A 21,363-nucleotide genomic window follows, 5' to 3' on the forward strand; every position below is an offset into this window, starting at 1 on the left:
CAGAGTTGTTGTGGCTATGGCCTGACTCGGTTCAGAATTGTGTGAACCTTCTGCTGGTCAGCGATTCTTCTGAAACATGGGTAAAATTGCACACTGAAACTTCCATATAGTAAACAAAGAAAACGCTTAAGTATGATATCTTCTATGATGCATAAAGTCAGGTTTTACCATTCAAGAAATCTCCATGACAGAGACTGATGCATTATATATCTTGTTTTTTGGCATAAATTATTTATCAACTGGCCAGCATGCCTTTCAGAAGCACCAACCAAATCAATCTGGCATGGCGAGAGAAATCTTCACAGATAATCTGACCACAAATCAGAGCTCAAGACAAGCAAAGTAATGTTCGCAGATAGACTACTCCCAACAGTTTAATATTCCTGTGTCAGAAATCTCAGAATTATGTCTTGTATGGCGAGGATGCGCCCCCACCAACGCTACCGCCCACCTTCATCAGGCTGCCATCAGCATTTTTCTCAAACAGATCATCGAAGTATTTGTTAGAAGAAACATAAGATGGCCTGCGAGCTCCTGCAGACATCGGTTGCTTAGTGCTCCCGTTTATCGGCGATTGTGGCCCGGCACTTCGAAGCGGAACCCCGAAAGAATTTGATTGCTGTAGAGGCCTCAAATTCAGTGGTACATTAACCGGCGAGGCGGAAGTAGGTTGGTTCTTCAGTGAAGCTGCAATGAAAGGGTTGGACTCGGCGGTGTCCTCCGATGCCCATGGCGGTGGCGGGTAGGGAGATGAGTTGTAGGGCAATTGTGACTGGGATGGTTGTTGATGCTGCTGAAGCTGAATGCCTGGAGTTTGACATTGAGGCTGAGCCCAAGGAGCAACATAGCTGTTGTATGATGCAGCAGCAAGTCCTTGGTTTGAGTAACTAGGTTGTGGATGATCATTGGCTTGCGAGCCACCTTGGTTCATGGTGGTGGTAGCTTCAGGTGTTGGTGGAGTTTGAGGTGGTGAAGGGTTTGATATGGTGAGTGCAAGAAGGTCACTCATAACTTGCTCTTCTGCAGTTCTAACAGGAGCTGGAGGATCAGGCAGTGCCAATGCATGGCTTTGAACAGGTGGTGAAACTGTAGAGGTACCAGAAGATCCTGATCTTGTTATCTCATCGTCATGGGCGGTCGACAAAGATGTTGCTACGCCAGAAGGGGTGCTCTCAGCATTTGTAGACCTGAATTTCGAATTCCTGATCACAAGATTGACTCAGGTCTGGATGATTTCAAGGATAAATGGGTAGGAAACAAGAATATTGTCGGCAATCAGAACAACCTGCGAGCGAGCTGAGAGAACTCGTCATCTTCATCTTCCTCCTCTTCATCGAAAACATTAGTTGGTACTATAGCAGCAACTGCAGCTCGAGGAGCCCCTGTTGCCACTGGAGTTGAAGTTGTTTCTGCTGATGATTCATTCATGATATCTGTTTCTTCATCTGGTAGAGGAGAACCTGATGCAATTGCATCATGTTTGCCAAGCAGAATCTGCATCCTATCATTCAAGTCAAGAGCTTGGCCCAAGAGCTCCTCATCTCTGTAATAATGCAGCAGATGAACTTGAGACAATGATAATAACACCAAAATAAAAAGAATAATGTATATATTTAAACAATTTTAAAAGGAAACTGGTGGCTCATTCTTTATTCCCTCCCTCTTCCACATCCCTAAAAAATCTCTAAACAAAACAAAAAAGTAAAATCATCTCCTTGGAGAATATTTATGTCTCTAAAAAAAAGTGGGAACAACACCTCCCAGGCTTCCAGCAGGAAAACTAATTACAGTTTTATAGTTACCTGAACCCCTCCCTCTTAAAAATCTGGTGGGGCATGGTAATAGTCTAATAGAGGCTTAACGAGTGCTAGAATTCGGGGAAGCATGGTTGGCAGCAGGCCAAGGGTGTGTGAGTACTGAGTGAAATTATGGTGCCTTGTTGTTGTAGGCAAACTCAATAGGTTACATCATATTCTTATGAATGAGTCATAAGGTCACAAGCTTTCAGTTCATGCAGCAGAACTTTCAAGCAATACACAACTTTTAACTTTTTAATTTTTAATTTTTCGTAGCCATTATGCATAGCTTCATCTAACCAAGTCGCATGGCTACTAGATCCATATAATATCGTATAGAGTCCATCTTATACATGAATGAGAATAATTTTATTATCTATTCTCCTTCAGGTTTTTATGAACAAAATGGCTAGAAGATGTTCTGTAGACCCAGGATTTTAAGATGTTGCTCTGTTCTTTTCCTCACTTTGTATGCATTGCAAACCAATCAAATTTTATTCACGCCTAGCTTCATACATTTATACTCTAAAGTAGGTAGATTCATGTGTGTTAGTTCTACTTTGGAATCAAATAGCAACTTCCAGCATCCTAACAGCAAAAGATGACATCACCAAATCAATGGAACTGTCCAATCTGAAAAGATAACAGAGTAAATATGCAGGGCAGAGTGTTTATAGAAGTATATACCTTAATGAAGTTACCAAACTTATTATCTTTTTCTGGTCTGACCGGCATTGTTTCACAAGCTCTGTGATAATTTCATCGTTGACAGCCTACATTGCCAAAAAGGTTTTTAGTTTCAGAAAAAGAGCAATAAAAAAATCACTTGAAGTCTTCAACACCAAGTTAAAAGGAAGGTACATGGCAGCCAAGGATTCTACAGTAAAAAACTGAAACTGTTGATCTGATAATAACGATGACCCTTTTTAACATTAAAATAAAATAGGGACAAGAAATCATCAAATAGACATCACATGTCATACCCCACGATCATGTGGATTCACTGCTTTCAGCATCTCGCTTAATAGTTCAACAGCACCTAACATGCGTTCCATCTCCGATGAACTAAAGAAAAATTAATTGTCATACAACATGGGAGAGAAAAGGAATAGTATTTCCATTAATAAAACATATTAAAATGATTTTACCTCAGGGAAGGCCCGTTAGATGGCATTGCCTCATCAAATCTAGAGGAAGAATTAACTGGCATTCCATAACTTGGTTGATGATAAGATTCCAAAGATGTTGGGCGTGTGATTGGAGGAGTAAGTATTGGTGCAGCATCAGGTGATCGCCGAGGAAATTCCAAGCCCAATTTCTGCAGATAAAGATACTCATTGATTTGTGCGAAAATAATGTTCCAGAATAGAATAGAACAATGATACAACTTCATTTATCTGAAGGTTTCCATATAGGTATAATATTGATATATATTGTAAACATGAACAAATTGTAAAGCATGGATCCTCTCTTGGTTCATATCAGGGTAGCTATTGTGCAAAAGATGGCCATATAATAGCATGGCTAAAGGGGAGGGATGGAGAACATGGGACCATAAAGGCTGATAATTGAACTTTGAGAAAAGGATCAACAATTATTCCTTGATTGATAATAATGCACATTATCCCTCTTGTCTTAGACACCTAAGAAACAATCCTAGACAAGGGAAATGAATCAATCTTATAAGGAAACTAACTGTTGTCGTCTCTAACTCATTCTAAATCTATTCATACATGTATGGAATTTTAGATTCCTCATAATCAAGCTTCTTTAACTTTGAGTGCTATTATAGAAAATTGTAGTATTCTACTATTAGTTGTCATGAAAAGTATTTTTCATACAGGGATGTATTTCAAAGATTTTATGAAGTCGTCCATTTGGTAGTTAATCATGTGTTTAACTTATGATAAATACCACACAAAATAGTTATCCTGACAGGAGCCAGACAATGAAGGTGCAAAGAAAAATCCAAGTTAAACTAACCTCAAACATTAATTGTATTTGTACCATAAACTCATTGAACTTTTACACTTGTTGTTAAAATTTGACAGTATAACAATTAAATAATCCAGTCATCAAGCTGCAGGTTATCTAAAATCAAAATGTAGTCACAGGAATCCCTTTAAAAGGCAGCATAAATAATTCCCATGTAGCATGACAACAGTTCATGACATATTGAACAGACCTTCATTTCAGCATATGCCCAGTAGTACTGGGGATGCTTCCCACCATTCCCACCAAATGCTTCTTGCCAAGATTCAAGGAGTACTAGAATTTTGTCCCTCAACTGCATATCAGTCTGAAAACAGCCATGACTAAAAAAAATTAGATCAGCATGGCGAAATGAAGAAAGTTAAAAGTAAAAGATCTTCAAAATTATTTTTGTCGGGCCGGCATAAGCCGGCTGAAAGATCTTTCAAATTAAGGACCTCAAGTCTCAGAAAGATCTAGTTTGTATGTGATGATTCAGTTATCCAAATATTATTACCAATGGTCCCAACAGTAAATTATTAGCATGTATAAAGTTTCCTGTGAGAGCAAAGATTAGATGAATGGATAAAAACGCCAAATAAAAAACAGATCATGCGATGTTATTGAAAAGAATATTTGCTCCCCATGAAAAATTGAAAGTTCAAGGAGTATGATTCTCCCATGACTATTCGGTTCCTGCTTGTTCAATAACTCAGAGATAAATCACTATTTCTAAGTCTTGCAGCTATGTGATGAGTGATTTTAATAGTATTCATTTAGACCTTTTTTTTTGCGGGGAAGTATTCATGTAGACTTTGGATAAGAATAAAAAAATTATAATCTGATTATATGCATCTTGCAAAATGTAAATTACAGCAATGTATCTCATAGACAGGTTTGGTGTTGAATCAAGTCACATCAGCTATAACATTTAACCATATATGTACCAAAGAAAAGGAATTTCACATGGATACCACCAAGAATGTCTTGATTCAGAAAATTCCCAACAAACTAGTATAAGGCCGTAGGAACACATGGCAGTGAAAGATCAAGTGGCATTTTATTACAGTGGTGCGTAGATAAATGACCCCAAAATTGCCATAGGGAAAAAATGTTACCTTCTTCTTAACAATTTTGATCATCTCCTGCAGTATATCACGCTCTACAACTTGTGAATGCACATGATCCCCACAATTCTTCATTAGAGTTTCCAATAGCTGCAAAAGCAATTGCATGGTGTTCTCACAGAGACAAATAACAGAGGACGTTCGAGAACATAAAGGTTATTTAAGCAGGGAAGCATACCGTCAAAGCAAAAAACTGAACCTTTGAATTTTTGTGCTGGAGACGCTTCTTCAAAGCTTTAATCACCTCTTTTGCTTGCCTGCATTATTTTAAACTCAGCCATTTACTCTTGTAGTATATCATTGATATACGATATTTTGTATTGTTTGTACTTTCAATGGTGAAGTCTCCAAAGAAGGATTCAAACATGAACAGCTATAGCCAATTAGCTATTCCTATTGGAGTTTCCTACTGAGATTATAAGCCGAACTTCTCAACATTGGTTCAGCTACTATAGTGGTGAAGTTTTGAATCCTGACAATTTGGAACTTATTGTTGATGACGAATTAGCAACGCGATGTTTGGTCAAGTCAGTCGCACAAGTTATTCCACACATGTATCATATTTGTATATCAGAAATCAGATTCCCCTGCATCCTCAACCGCTTAAGCTTCGCTGGCTAGCCGTGACATGGAACCAGAGATATCATTATCATGTATCATGGTTCAGTGGTCCTGTCTGTCTCTCTAATATTTAAGGAAAAGAATAATGTCAAAAGGATGAAGGTAATTTAGATTAAGATGGTCCATCTGTGCCTATGTTGGGTCTAGATTGACACCTGGTTCAGTCTAAACAACAGGTGCTGCATTGAAGTATGAGCATCATTCTTGAAAGGGGGAAAAGCCATGTATGTTCTCAACTTGTTTACCTGTTGCATATGCATTTTTTTAAAAAAAAAAATTGAGAACTGGTAACAGGAAACCATCCACAAAAATGAACTAGACCGAAAAGGTATAAAGAAGGAAGACTCAGATTTTATATTTGTGGGTTCTATTAAAGAAGGGCTAGTTGAACCGATATTTGAAGTTCAAGTTTTCTGTTGACAAAATGATCGTTCACGCCGCCTGTACTATCCAGTATTTGCCATGATCAAGCAAGGGGCAACTTTTCCACAACAGCAAAAGTCAAAAAAGAAAGAAGAAAAAACGAAGAAAAACGAACATACTGATGATGTGCTACTGAATAGTACTGATCATGAGAGTAGGAGTAACCGATCAGATCCTAAAATTCTGGCGATTTGACGACGAGTGGAGCAAAAGGCACCCTTCTGATCATTTGCTTTCGCCCGTTTCTCACGAGACATTTTCAGATGATGATGATGGTAACGTTGGTTTTTTCACATACCAAGAACCGATTCTTTAAGCCCCATCAACCCACGCCCTTAGAAAAAATAACACTAATACGCATATCGATCGTAATTAGAGAGAGATAAACCCACTTATCTTATTTCTTGAATTATCCATCCATCGTGATCAAAATCCAAATAAGCAGAGGATTCCATTCCCATTATTTACACACCATAATTTTGGGTTGCACGAGAACCAAGAATTCAAAACTAAATCATCGAGAGAGAGAGAGAGAGAGAGAGAGGAGGGGGGGGGGGGAGTGACACACCCGTGATCGGAGTTGACGGCGTCGCAGATGTCGATGTTGAGGGTCCAGTCGGGGCCGAGCAGCAGCTCGCTCGTGGCCTTGTCTACCCGCACCGCCGCCGCCGCCATCGGTCACCGATCGCCGGCGCCGGCGTCTCCCTCTCGCGGGTGGTGGCGGAGGGAATCCGAACCCCGCGTGGGCTGGGGCCTGGGTGCGGTGCGAGTCGGAGGGAGGGAGGGAGGGAGGGAGAGACGAACAAACAAGCAGGTGAGAGAAGCGAAGGAATGAGGGGGGCGGAGGGAGTATTAAAGATGCTGCTGTGCTGTGTGTTTTTGTTTTGTTTGGGTGTGGGTGTGTGACTGTGCATGCGTTGCCGCTGTCTACGCAACGCGGCGTGCGCCTCGAAGCGGCGCGGAAAGGCGACACACAACGGACGGCTCTGGCTGCTACTGCCGCTGCCTGGGTGCGGCCGTGCGGGCGATATGATCACTATCTCGGTTGCGAATATGATCATATTCTGAACGGAGAGAGTACTATGTATTTATTCTGAACGGAGAGAGTTTTATGATAGTTTAGTTACTAAATGTGTAGTTTTGTAACACTTTATCTTAAATGTATAGTTTTATGATAAATTTGGTATTAAATATGTAGTTTTGTGATACAACTCCTTAAATCTATAGTTTTGTGATAGTTTAGTCATAGTACCTGTAGTTTTGTGAAATTTACTCTTTATTTTATTATATAGCTGGTGCATATTTTTTTATTAGACTTATTTTATAAATAGATACTAGATAAATTTAATTTAGGGATACATCTTTTTCTTGGAGCCTTTGATCCTAGTGTCTAGGTCTAACACCTTGATGTCGACCTCCCTAGCAGCTGAAATATACTACTTTCGTCCCATAAAAAATCAACCTAATACCAGATGTGACACATCCTAATACTACGAAACTAGACATACATATATCCAGATTTATCGTATTAGAATATGTCACATACGGTTCTAGATTCATTTTTTTACGGGACGGAGGGAGTATAAGGGTAAGGCCAAAGAGAATAGTGTCAAACTTTTTCTTCAAAAAGTTCAAAATGTAAATATATTTTCTTACATATTTCTATGAGAAAGGATTGCACTAAATAGCCTATTTTAAACCACATCTTTTAATTTTTCACCCTCTTCAAGAGAATATATTTTATAAATAGGTTCTCAACATAATTTATCAACCTCTTCACATCAGCGACTTAGTTACCATGAAGGACGAGAGTGTTAAGGTTATTGGTGTCGAGATATAAAACATCGGCATCAATAATCCTGACACTGATAAATATATTTTATTCCTAAATTAATAAGCTTTTTAAAATAAGTTTTACAAACACTAAAATGTTTTAAAAAAATCTAGGGTCGGTCTCGTGTTTTCTTTTCTACCTTCCAAAAGAGTAGAATCAATGATACACTTTCTTTTTCTGATTAAAACAGATGATACATATATTTGTCTGCTTGAGATGTAGGGGAGACAGTCGTCTCACACGCCATGTACGATAAGATCACACAAATACCACATTGCCCACAATAGAGACAACCCTCATATGTGATTCTACTTTTTTTCAACCCTTATGATATTTCTTATTACAAAATCAACTTGAACTTTTATATTCGGACCTTATAGCAATTAAAAGAAATACATATATAACCTAGCCTACACACGAACCCACTATCAGCCTCTCCCACCTTTTCCTATCTCTTCCCCACCCTCTCTCTATTCCCACCAGCCGCCGATCTCGAAACCACATCCCCTTTTCGCAGCGGTGCCGCCTCATTGTCCGCCACTGCAACGCTACCTCCTCTTCCATCACCACAGCACTGCCTCTCCCCTTCTCCCCATCCATCGTGGTGCCACTCTTTTCTTCCATTGTCGGCCTCTCCTCCACTTCTCCACATATTTCTCCCATTGCCTCCTCTTCTTGTAGTTGTTGAGGGGCCACAGAGGCAGCAGATCTGGGCTATGAACTCATTGGATCCGGCCATAGGTTTGTTGGATTTGCACCTACAATGATCTCGGCATGAGTACTCCTCGGCGATGGGGAGCGGTGATGGCCTTGACGGTAGACCTTAGTAGCGGTGGGAGCGACAACGTCACCTCGACGTTGGAGAGAGGGGACGATAACCATGGCAAGTTGGGTTCTTGCTACTTCTCTTTTTTTCCAAGCAAATTGTGGGGCTCCGAACTTGTCCAATGCACGGCCATGAGCTGTGTCTTTAGCTAGAGCTCTCGAGATGATGCATGATGAGGCAACCGGGACCTCTACAGGTCCCGCGTGTTGCCGTGAGACCACAGATCCTACTGTCATGAACGCTCAGCTCTAACGTGGAGGTTTGAGACCACTGTTCACAGTGTTGGATTGAGCAAGACCACTGTTCATGCTGTAATGGTTCCCTGTGTCAGCTTGGCACCTGCGTGGCTGTGACCATTCTGGTGGGGTCCACCTACTCAGGATAATTTTGTGATCATTCCACCCACAGTGGATAACGTGGCCATGGAGCGTGAGGTGCCATCAGTTGACCATCCACCGCCCATCGATTGTCCACGTCAACATATTTCAGCATATATATACACAAGTTGACAAAAGAAGCTTTCATAATTGAAGCGTTTGACTCAGAATCCCATTACCGTATTTTTCTTGTGCGATGACGATGTGGCCGATATGGACCTTTGGTTTTTGCTCTTGATAGTGATATGGACAAAAGGTCGGTGCGGCTTTAAAAAATGGAGAGAAATTTACCTTTGCTCGAAGAGGGCAACCGATAAAATCTACGAGCCCAACTGTGTAAAACTTTGTTTGGCGATTAGTAGCCATATTTATACCAACGTTAAGAGTAATTAAGAAGTATGGGCCCTCCCTTCATTGATTTTTTTTATATGACGTATGTTACTCTTTAAAAAGCTAAACTTCATAAATTTTGACTAATAATCACTAGTCAAATTTATACAAGCGGGCGTATAAAAATTATACCGATATATTTACATTTCAAAGTGTTTTCATACAATAGTATTGTTTTTTATAGCAAAGGAACAATTTGATAAGTGAGAAATCAATTATCAATAGTATTTCAAAATGTTTTCATACAATAATATTGTTTTATAGCTATCAAGAATTTAATTTATGATAAATCAATTATCAATGTTTAAAGGCAAAATTTGCGATCTTTGATGCGACTGTAAAACACCAAAAAAAGGGGTAATTTTCTGAGGACACTAACTAGTATTTTATCATTTGCAAACCAAATAGAGATAGAATTCGTATTAAACAGACGATGTTGTTCCTTGGACCCTGTTGGACCCTGCCCATATGTATAGGCCGGACCATACAAAGGGCACAATCAGAGACTGGCCTGCCATATTTGTAATAGACCCGGCTCACTAAGGCCCATTCATGGAAATTAAAAGCCAGGATTAGTTGGGAAAATGATAGCATTGCGGCAAAAAGAAATAATAAAATGAAATTGCTAACCTTCTGCTGACGGAAAATGCATCGCTAAATCTTGCAGATTTTAGGCTGCCAGATGAGCTTCGCGATTTATGCTCCAGGCCTTTTCCTCCAACTCTGACAACCTCCTCTTCTTCTCCGACGCCGGCGACACTCTAGACTCAAGCAGAGGACCCCATGTGTTAGGTTCCCAGGTTGGGGTGAGGGTAGCACGCCCGCTTTAGAGGGATGGCCGTGAGAGGCGGCAGCTCGGCGGTGGGCGGCAAGGCGTCAGAGCCATGGGGACGGAGGACAGGAGGAGAGTAGTTGGCCGACATTGGTGGTGGAGGTATCTTGCCTCCGACGACTCGAGGAGGAAGGAGAGAGCGGAGAGGGGGAGGGGGAGGGGTGACGCCCTCCGGCTAGCCGGCGGAGGCGGGTGGCCGCATGGTGGGGTGGTGGCGGCGGAATGCGTGACGGGGAGAGGAACATGAGGAGGAGAATTAGGGTTAAGGGCTCTACACGAATCTTAAAACATATCCAACGGTCTAAAATTCAAAAGATGAGAGGTGAGATTTTTCGTTAACATATGTATAGATAGTCCCATAATAAAATCCTGAAATTATGGTAGGTGGGCATACGTCCAACTCAAATCCTGAAACTTTTTTCTTTTGCAAAACAACACAGGCCCCGTTTAGTTTCCAAAACAAAGACTTTTCACCCATCACATCGAATATTTGGACACATGCATGGATCATTAAATTTGGGAAAAAACCAATTACACAGTTTACGTGTAAATTGCGAGACGAATTTTTTAAGCCTAATTGTGCCATGATTAGACAATGTGGTGCTACAGTAAACATTTGCTGATGACGGATTAATTAGACTGAATAAATTTCTCGCAGTTTCCTGGCGGAATCTGTAATTTGTTTTGTTATTAGACAATATTTAATATTTCAAATTCCGACGTGATACCCCAAAACATAAAATTTTGCCATCTAAACCGGGCCTCAATCCTGAGACTAAATCCTAAGAAAATGCAAGTACAATGTACATGTGAACCATCACCACAAGAACCCTATCTCAGTTCACGCGTTAAATTGATTTTTTTTCTGTTTGTTGATGGACGGGAAAAAAAGAACAAAAGAACATTTCTAATAGTAAAATTTTGGTATAGCAAATGGCTAATAGGCAATAGCTGGCGCATGGCGGTGATTGCAAAGTGCAAACCAAGTGATCACAACCCCATGGTACGCGTTCAATAAAGTCGAAGTAAGTTAGGGGCAGTTTAGATCCCTGCCAAGTTTTTTCACCTAATCACATTGAATGTTTAGACACATGCATCAAGTATTAAATATAGAAAAAAAACTAACTACACAGATTGCATGTAAATTGCGAGACGAATATTTTAAGCCTAATTACTCTATGATTTGACAATGTGGTGCTACAGTAAATATTTACTAATGACGGATTAATTAGGCTTAATAAATTTGTCTCGCAGTTTACAGGTGGAATCTGTAATTTGTTTTGTTATTAGTGTTGGCAACTTTTTGTGACAAGTCGACAAGCACGATCGCAAAAACCTAAACGCCTTGCGGTGATATGGAGTTACCAGCCACCTCAATCTAGCCAAGCGGCCAAATCAAGATGGGTTTTGTAGAAAAATAGCTAAACCGGCTAATGGAGCCGATTTAGAGATCAAAATCAGCCTCTAAGACGATCTAGATCGATATGAGGATAACTACCCGTCTCGTGGGCAAAACGGAAGGTTTTCAGGACAAATCTACAAAGAGGTGTCGCACTCTCGCAGCGGCGGCGGATGGTTTACGGCGCAAACCGACAAAGATGGACTAAACTAGCGTAAAATAGAAAACATAGTAAAAGAACGATTCAAGTAGATTGTATTCGGGGGTTTTACAATGAACCGGCCTTGTCCCTTAAAGAGGGGTTGGTCTTGCCCTCTACAGGCCCTTCTCCACGTCCAACTCGGGATAGAAACCAAAGGAAACACGAAACATGCCTTCCCGAGTAAGGAAACCCGAGACCCAACGAAAACGGACTCGGACCCTGACGGTCTGACCGCCCACATACCTGCGGTCAGACCGGCCCTACTAGCTGGTCAGACCGCCCACACACCTGTAGTCTGACCGGCCCTGTGAAGGAAACCCATCACTTTCCAAACTTTGGCAATTTTCCCCTATTTCGTCCATAGGTGCCAAATTTGGGTGTAAACACATGCCCCGCTACCTTTTTGGTGAACATACTTGAACCTAAAAGCATAGAACATGTTATCTCAGGGCGATAATCCAATTACCGGCCATAGGACTTCCTAAGCATCTTGCCAAATGCTCGGGAAGTATTTCTTCAAGTATTTCTCATTAATTGCTCTCTAAAAACACCGTCTTGAAGTGTCTTCATCTCCTTCAAAGTCTTCAAACGCTTGTCGATGACGTCTTCAAAATTGCTTCCCATCAAGGTCTTGTAATCTTCAACCGACAAGTTGTCTTGCTTGAAATACCGAAGAGAGCCAAGATTTACCTCAACTGGCAAAACGGCAATTTCAACAATGTTTTATTACTCGACTCGGCGTATCCATTAGCCTGAGCGTAGTAAAGAGAAGAACTCAACAACTTAATATCATAAGATTCGGCAAAACTTCTCATTTCGTTGGACATAAAGAAGCTCCTTTAACGTTTGAGGAATACCGAATCTATGAACAATATGTTTCAAAATAAAGTCAATTACCTCCGTACAAGTAATATTCTCGAGCGGCATGGCTTTGGTCCACTTAGTGAAGTAATCCATTGCAACTAGCACGAACCAATGCCCTTTTTATGACGAAGGATAAATTTGACCAATGAAATCCAAAGCCCAACTTCGGAACGGTTATGATTTGATAATAGGATTCAATACAGCGATAGGCGCTAATTTGAACATTGCCGATCCGTTAACAAGCTTCACTCCCTCTATAGCATTTGAAACAATCATCAATTATTTTCGGTCAATGAAACTCCACTCTCCTAAGCAACCAATTTATCTTACGGGCCGATTGATAAATTCCACAAATCCCTTCATGTACTACTCTCCTAGCAACTTTAGATTGACCATTATCTAAGTAATACTCCATCTATTTTTCGGCGATATAATATTTGAACACTTGCCACCGAATCTTTCGATCAACCTTAAGTGTAAGATCTTTCAAATATCTAATCAAAGGAATTCTCCAAGCTATTTCTAACTCATGGGCACAAATGTCTGAATTCACAATTAATTCGGCCTTTTAATCAATTGTAACGTGCCCCCCAGCTCTCTGCCCGAGATCGGTCAGACTGGACACGCAATGCTGGTCAGACCGCCCTATCTACACGGTCAGATCGGCCATGCAGAGCCGGTCAGACCGTCGGTACCACCGGTCAGACCGGCCGTGCAATGCCGGTCAGACCGCCCCTGGTCTATGACTTTGCCAATTTCGTCCAAACTTTTGAAATCAAGCATCGGCCTTTAGTATATAATTTTTCTTCACATAATAGCCAGATGCTTGGTGTATCAAATTATTGGACCAAAATTCCTTCTCTCTAGACATATGAAAAACTATAACATCCAACTAACATGTCTAGATGAATACTAATTCAAATGGCTTTTGAAACTATAATCATCATGGCATCAAAACTCTTAGCCAATTGAAGTGTGATCAATAATGAATCACCAAAGTCATATATGTCACATGCATAGATTCCAATAAACTACAAATGTAAGTAATCGGCTTGAGCATGTATGTAAAATATTAACAATGCCAATGTTCCTAAAGAAAACCACTCTAGCGCAAATCATCACATTGACCATTGACATTAGCCGAATTACTAGTAAGCAAAACTTTCATGGTGCAATAAATATGAAAATCATACGATTTGGCTTTAAATAAATATCAAAGAGTCATGAGCCAAATCATACTTCAAACAAATTATATGCCAACTTACCAATTCCACTACTTAGAACTGGCATTCGCAACATGTATGTATAATATCAATTTGATAAGCAAAAACACACATGTGCTAGATAGCAAGCAATGTTGTAATATGGCATAGGCATATAATATGCTGATGAACACAATAAACCCATACCTTGCCTTAGCATCCAACAAACGGCGGCTCAAATATGTGATGTAACCATCGCCATTCATCCCTCTTAATTTCTTCATAAGCATATTAATGTCTTGCCCCCCAAGCAAAATCGGCTTTCTTGATTGCACGATTTCGAAGGCACGATGAATACCGCACTAACACCCATAGCATCATGTGAAGGAGACTTATCTTTAATGACCGATGATTCTTCTCTCATCAAATTGAATCCATCATTACTCCGTGAAATCACCGATCTTTTAACTTTTACTTCTTTAGGTCTCCACACTCGTTTAGGTGTCGTTCGAGACTCTAAATCTTCACATGTTTCGTCCTTCACATCTTTGGCCTCCTTTTCTTTTTTACATATGGCCCGAAGACGTTGTAGCCTCCTCTTTTGGGAGCGAGATAAGCCAAAAGGTAGCCACTTCGGCTGTGGTTGTTTTCCAGGAACTAAGCAATGATTCTTGATATTTTTGGTCGAAGTGGAAGCTCCCGCGCTGCTCTCAATTTTCCCACTCTTCTCCAATGCTCCCCGGTCAGATCGGCCTCTGGGCCCGGTCAGACCGGCTACAAGCCATCGATCAGACTGGCCAGACATCTCGGTCAGACCTCCGCTTTTGACAATCACGGTGTCGGCTTCGATCTCCTTTGCTTGTATGGTTTCCACCGCATCTCCAGTAGATACATGAACATCTTGAGACTCCTCCTTAATAGTAGCGACCTCCAGAGCTTTGGCTTCTTTCCTCACCCACATCTTCTTCACATTTTTCACCTTTGATCTACCGGACCAATTCTTTTGTGGGAAACGGTCTTGTCTTGAGTTAGATGAATGATTTGGCACTGTCCTAGGTGATTCCTTCCAGTCCTGATAATGCGGCATAGGTGGTTGATGCATCCACGGTACGTAATACATAAAAGGATGACCAAACGGTGACATTGGATATGGATACCATGGCATCACAACCGGAGGTTTGTATGGAGTTGGTATAGTTGATGGCTCCGATTGCTTTGGTGTTTGACCAAATCTTTTTCTACGAGATGATCTTGGTCTTTTTGAATCACTAGTTTGATTATCAAATCGTTGACCGGCTAATCCTTTATTGTACTTAGCCATAAGCATCTCAAAAGTGAGCTTCGGCTTTTTGGTCTTTTGGGAACTAGATGACTCACCCTTTGCAACTTTATGATCTTCGGCCTTCGCATTTTTGATCCTATTCTTGGGCCAAGGATCCCCAATAATAACACTTTTCCCTTTCTTTTTGCCAACATCAATAGAACTAACAGGGAGAGGATCACTAACAATTCCGATCTTAGGCATAGATGTAACCGAAATAATTTCGCAAGTGACCGATGAAGTATCAATCGGTCTTTGCTCCATCAAGCTCGCATCTTTGAAATAATCATGAAACTCACACTCCATTTGTGACCATGTAGAAATTGAATTAGGAGCAAGTAAACTATACCATGTAGATGCAAAGTTTGACAAAGAAAGGGGAAACAATTTTAACTTAAGCAAATCATTACTACCGGCCTTACCACATTGATCAATAAATTGGCCGATATGCTCCATTGTTGTTCTAGCATCCTCACATGTGAATTTCGTGAAGTTGGGCACCTCAAATCCTTGCGGGTATGGGACCGAATCTACATGTTCAGGATACGGCCTTTGATAAGTATGCATGGCTACTTTGGATTCTATTTCGCTACTATCCCGCAAGACATTATCATCATCTTTTCCAACATCCACATGAACAATTTTTGATTCGGTCTTAGGTGACAATGCTATTTCATTTTCGCTTGTAATATAATCCGAACCATCACTTTGTTCGGCTATATTTACAATGATGCTATTCTCTAAACTAGCAACACAATCCGAATCATCACTTGGTTCGGCTATTCCATCATTGTCTAAACTAGTAACACAATCCGAACCAACACTTGGTTCGGCTATAATCGCTATGGCATCATTGCACAAATTATTAACACAATCCGAACCGTCGCTTGGTTCGGCTACACATGATATTGCACTATCATCTAAACTAGCATTTAAGCTATTATCATCTACTCGACTTTCCTGAGCCAGAGCTTCGTGCAACACATGATCAACATTAAGAAATATTTGGCCATTCAACCTCTCTTTAATAGAATCAAGCAATCCATCATATGCAATGTTGGCCAAATCTTTGTCAGTTATTTTCAAACTAAAACATCGGTTTTTAACATCTCTAAACCTTTCAATATAATCAGCAACAGATTCATTGTATTTGTGCCTAACCGATGTTAAATCAGACAACCTAAGCTCAGTCTCACTAGTGTGGAAATAATCATGAAATTTTTGTTCTAATTGAGCCCAGGAAGAAATAGAATTTACCGGTAAAGAAGTAAACCATGCAAAAGCAGTACCAGACAGAGATAAAGAAAACAAGCGCCAATTTACATGTATCCCAATTAGCCTCACCATATTGCGCTAAAAATTGATCTACATGCTCCCATGTGGTCCTACTATCCTCACCACTAAACTTGGTAAATTTAGGAATTTTATAACCACGAGGATATAGGATAATGTCATAAAAATCAGGATACGTCTTTTGGTTCTCCCTAGCACGATTCCTTAGCTTTGCGGAATTCTCCCTAATAGTATTTCTAAACCAATCCTCCACGGTTTCAGGCCTTGGTGGATCTGGTGGTAGACTTGGTGACCTAAAAGGTGGTTGTTGTGGCACAATATTGTTATATTGGCCATACCTAGTATCGGGAGGATATCCCCTATTAATATCATTGTAGGCATTAGGGATATGTGGACTAGCATGACTAACAGTATTAACAGGTGATGGATAATAATTAAAATCAGTACTGCTAGTCGTGGTATGAAAACCTGGAGAAACTCCCAGGGAACCGGTCTGACCGGTGGTCAGTGGTGCGGTCAGACCGGCCACAGGAGGCGCGATCTGGCCAGGATAGGGCACGGTCTGACCAGCGTAGTACACGGTCTGACCGGCCATGGTGGGCGTGGTTTGACCGGCAAAGGATGCGGTTAGACCGGTATCACGACCGGTCATACCGTCAGCTCGGTTTTGCATATAGCCGATTCCTGTATAATCGGCTGTATAATCACCCATTGACCCTCCTAAACATTATAAGCATATTGTATAGGAGCAAAACTAGAAGTAGCATATACATATGTACAATGATTATTAACGTTTTGAATAGCAAAGGACGGATTGGGTGAATCGAAAGTTACCTTTGGTGAAATTACAACTTGAGGTAGCGGGACGTTTCCTCTCATGACGCCTTGATCGGTCCTAATGTATTGTGTAGCAATATTGTTGAACCCGTTCTCGCTAGTCATAGTTGATGAAGAAATTCCTTGATTAATTTCGGCCATATAGCTCATAGCCGAAATATTTGACCGAATAAATTAATATACGATCTTGATTTTTTTTTGGTATAACAAGCGTATGTGCAACTAGCAAATTAACCAATTTGATTTATTTGGAAGTAACCGATGTACTGTACGTGCGTTGATTTTTTTTTTACCTGTGCACAGTAGATCGGTCTTTGATCTGAATTACTAATCCTTCTCGGTAGTGCTTGTGACCGTGTGTAGTACTGCTGCCTCCTGTTGAGTCGGCTTCGGCTTGGTAACAGCAAACACGTCGGCGAAACAGATTCGGCGAGGGATAATAGCCAATCAACGTTATCACCGAACCAATCAATTCGGCGAAAAAAATAATTCTGTGGCAGATTGATCTCCCAAAGCCCGAACAGCTAATGACACCACTAAACCGATTAATTCGACAACAAATTATATGCGGCGGTGGTAATTAATTTTGGCCGTTCGGCCGAAACTGTTTGATTTGACGAAAAGGACTAGATTAAACGAAATTCGGCCGTAATATGGCCGATTAGATCGTTCCCCAGCGAAGTCGCCAAAAATCGTGTTGACAACTTTTTGTGACAAGTCGACAAGCACGATCGCAAAAACCTAAACGCCTTGCGGTGATATGGAGTCGTCAACCACCTCAATCTAGCCAAGCGGCCAAATTAAGATGGGTTTTGTAGAAAAACAGCTAAACCGGCTAACGGAGCCGATTTAGAGATCAAAATCAGCCTCTAGGCCGATTTAGATCGATATGAGCATAACTACCCGTCTCGTGGGCAAAATGGAAGGTTTTCAAGACAAACCTACAAAGAGGTGTCGCACTCTCGCAGCGGCGGCGGACGGTTTACGGCGCAAACCGACAAAGATGGACTAAACTAGGGTAAAATAGAAAACATAGTAAAAGAATGATTCAAGTAGATTGTATGCGGGGGTTTTACAATGAACCGGCCTTGTCCTTTAAAGAGGGGTTGGTCTTGCCCTCTACAGGCCCTTCTCCATGTCCAAGTCGGGATAGAAATAAAAGAAAACACGAAACATGCCTTTCCGAGCAAGGAAACCCGAGACCCGACGAAAACGGACTCGGACCCTGACGGTCTGACCGCCCACATACCTGCGATCAGACCGGCCCTACTAGCCGGTCAGACCGCCCACACACCTGCGGTCTGACCGGCCCTGTGAAGGAAACCCATCACTTTCCAAACTTTGACAATTTTCCCCTATTTCGTCCATAGGTACCAAATTTGGGTGTAAACAATTAGACCATGTTTAATAGTCCAAATGTGTATCCGTATATCCGATGTGACACGATAAAAATATTCACCCCTGATCTAGCCTTGCTCCTCCCAACCAACTAATGAACAGCTCCTAAAGTCGTAACGCCAAAGTAGCAATACATAAGTTTTTCTTTAAAGAAACAAGGTTGTAAACACATAAAAAAACCTGTTAGATATAGTACTAGATGTAGAAAGTAATTAACCGTAAAAATAGGAATCCGGAGAGTGATAATGATTGAAAGAAAAAAAAAATCTTATGAGATTAACTTCATGTTAAAATTTTCTAGGTTCATTAATGCATTCCACCTACAAAATTCCTGGGGCTTTTGGAATTTCATAGGACTAACTTGCACGAAACAAATCCCATAGAATTTAATACCTATAAACTTTCTTTATAGATCATCCGTTTCGAAGAAGGGCCTACGACATTTTTTTAAGTGCAAGGACTTCAGAGGAATTTTACGGAAGTCGATTGAATCACCTCATGTAGAAATATTAAACTTTTAGAGGTCCGATGAGTGAAAACTGAAGTAAATTAATTTAACTCTGTTTAACTCTGTTTTATATTATAAATCTTCTTGAAAATTTATAAAAATTTATAGCCACACTTATAACAATAAACTAATTTTATTACACCTAACGTTGAATATACTTTGATAGTTTATTTGTTTTGTATTGAAAATGTTATTATATTTTTTATATACTTAATCAAACTAAAAGTAAAAGAGTTAAAATGATTTATAATATCAAATAGAGATAGTATTTGCTCAGCCATTGGTGGTCCGTAGGAGCACGTAGCTCTCTGCAAGAGCATCCAGATATGCTACCCGTACTCCATCCGCATTTTGGCGTATAGGAGAAAAAAACATGGTCCATGAGATGCGCCATCCAGTGCGCCAAATCAAAGTGGCGGATGCGCTAAACACGGAGAGAGAAAGCCCAAAAATAGCATGTCTCTCCTCATGGATAGTTGAAAGATATTACTAAAATATAGGATGATGGGATATGGATAATGTAATATGGATGATCTGTTCGAGTTGGAAGGGATATGGATAAGAAATTTTTTTTTATACTCCATATGGGTATTTAGAGGATCAAATATAGATGAACTCTTGGGATGCTCTTATCTCCCGATTTTGTGCGTGCTTGTAACTGCTAAGATGAACATTATACAACTCATCTCTCTTCCTCCCCGGCCTGGTACGGTTCACCATTGAGCGAAGAGCATCAACGCCTTTTCCACAGAATCTGTTCATCCGTTGAGCGGGAGGTAATGAATGTTCCTTGTTCCACTACAATAAGGGATAGAAGCATTGTGTACGCGGTCGCTGTCATGGCTTCCGCTTGTGAGTTTTTCATGTTTGATGAGCTTTTTATTTTGATAATTTCAATAATAAACCACCGCAAAACTTATTTCTATATCATCTTTTTGGCCGTGCCAATTTAACCGGCGTGGACCCGAGAGTAAGATTGGCCGTGACGAAAGGATCTATTTGTAGGATCTTTTGATATATAGTTGTGGCTTTTCGTAGAATATAAAAAAAAACACCCCAAACAATTTAGTTTTTCGTCTATAATCTGAGTAAATGTAGTTTTAGAATCAATGGAGTGAATTAGAGGCTTGTTTATTTTATGCCCAAATCAACCATACCAGATTTTAACACATTTTGATAAATTTTAATAGAGTTTTTAGAGAGGGAGCTTTTATAACTATCAGAATTTGGTAAGGTAGCACTTTTTGAATTGTGTTTAATTTTTACCAAGTGAACAGGCCCTATTTACCATCTTCTCAAAATTCCCACTATTCCAATCTCAAAATGAAACAAGTCTAAAATAACATGTTATATATCCACCGTGGCATATTAGTGTTGTACGGCGTCATCAAAACGTTCATATTTGAAAATAAGCGCGTGTAATTGTTTACTTGTTAAATTCTCTCCGTCCCAAAATAAGTACAGTCTTGCATTATTCATCTCCAACGTTTGACCGTTCGTCTTATTTGAAAAAAAATATGATTACTATTTTTATTGTTATTAGATGATAAAACATGAACAGTACTTTATGTGTGACTAATTTTTTTTAAAATTTTTCGTAAATTTTTTAAATAAAACGGACGGTCAACCGTTGGACACGAATTTCTACGGCTGCACTTATTTTGGGACGGAGGTAGGAGGTAGTATAGTAGAAGTTAAAAGGTGTTAGAAAATAAATAAAGAAAGATTGACAAATAGACGCCACCAAAGGTTAGCTATACTTCCTTCGTACTCGTAAAAAATATCGTTTTAGACAGCGACACGGTCTCCAAAACACAACTTTGACTTCTTGTTTCTATAAAAATATTTATTGAAAAATGATATATGTATACTTTTATGAAAATATTTTTCAAGACAAATCTATTCATATAATTTTTACATTTTCAAACTCAAAAATAATGCCCATGGGAAAGAACCTTAAAATAAGGATTTTGAATTTTTTCTTGCACTGTTTGACCACTCGTCTTATTAAAAAATTTTAGAATTATTTTTTTTTGACTTACTTTATTATCCAAAGTACTTTAAGCACAACTTTTCATTTTTTATATTTATACAAATTTTAAATAAGACGAGTGGTCAAACAGTGCAAGGAAAATCTCAAAA

General features: G+C 40.0%; 1 protein-coding gene across 2 annotated transcripts; it reads right to left on the reverse strand.

Moving 5' to 3' along the window:
• Positions 1-170: 170 nt before the first annotated feature.
• LOC127773978 (TOM1-like protein 6) lies at positions 171-6,770 on the reverse strand. 2 transcript variants are annotated; one of them, XM_052300231.1, is made up of 9 exons: positions 6,507-6,770; positions 5,073-5,151; positions 4,886-4,984; positions 3,982-4,095; positions 2,945-3,114; positions 2,780-2,861; positions 2,484-2,569; positions 1,286-1,543; positions 171-1,187 (listed from the first exon to the last, which is right to left on the reverse strand). In XM_052300231.1, the coding sequence occupies exons 1-9, from the start codon at positions 6,611-6,613 to the stop codon at positions 404-406; spliced, it is 1,779 nt and encodes a 592-aa protein (XP_052156191.1). In that variant the 5' UTR covers positions 6,614-6,770; the 3' UTR covers positions 171-403. The 2 variants fall into 2 exon arrangements, with proteins under 2 accessions (XP_052156191.1, XP_052156190.1); XM_052300230.1 differs by having other exon boundaries at positions 171-1,202; positions 6,507-6,769.
• Positions 6,771-21,363: the final 14,593 nt, after the last annotated feature.

Source organism: Oryza glaberrima, chromosome 5 (genome assembly GCF_000147395.1).
Source record: "Oryza glaberrima chromosome 5, OglaRS2, whole genome shotgun sequence".
Taxonomy (NCBI): Eukaryota; Viridiplantae; Streptophyta; class Magnoliopsida; order Poales; family Poaceae; genus Oryza; species Oryza glaberrima.

Bases quoted from the DNA above. Each gene is read 5' to 3' on its own strand.
- LOC127773978 (XM_052300230.1), bottom strand. From the start codon at position 6,613: ATGGCGGCGGCGGCGGTGCGGGTAGACAAGGCCACGAGCGAGCTGCTG. The intron at 5,152-6,506 runs GTGTGTCACTCC...AAAATAATGCAG, and splicing joins GCCGTCAACTCCGATCACGG to GCAAGCAAAAGAGGTGATTA. The intron at 2,862-2,944 runs GTAAAATCATTT...ATTTTTCTTTAG, and splicing joins TCTAACGGGCCTTCCCTGAG to TTCATCGGAGATGGAACGCA.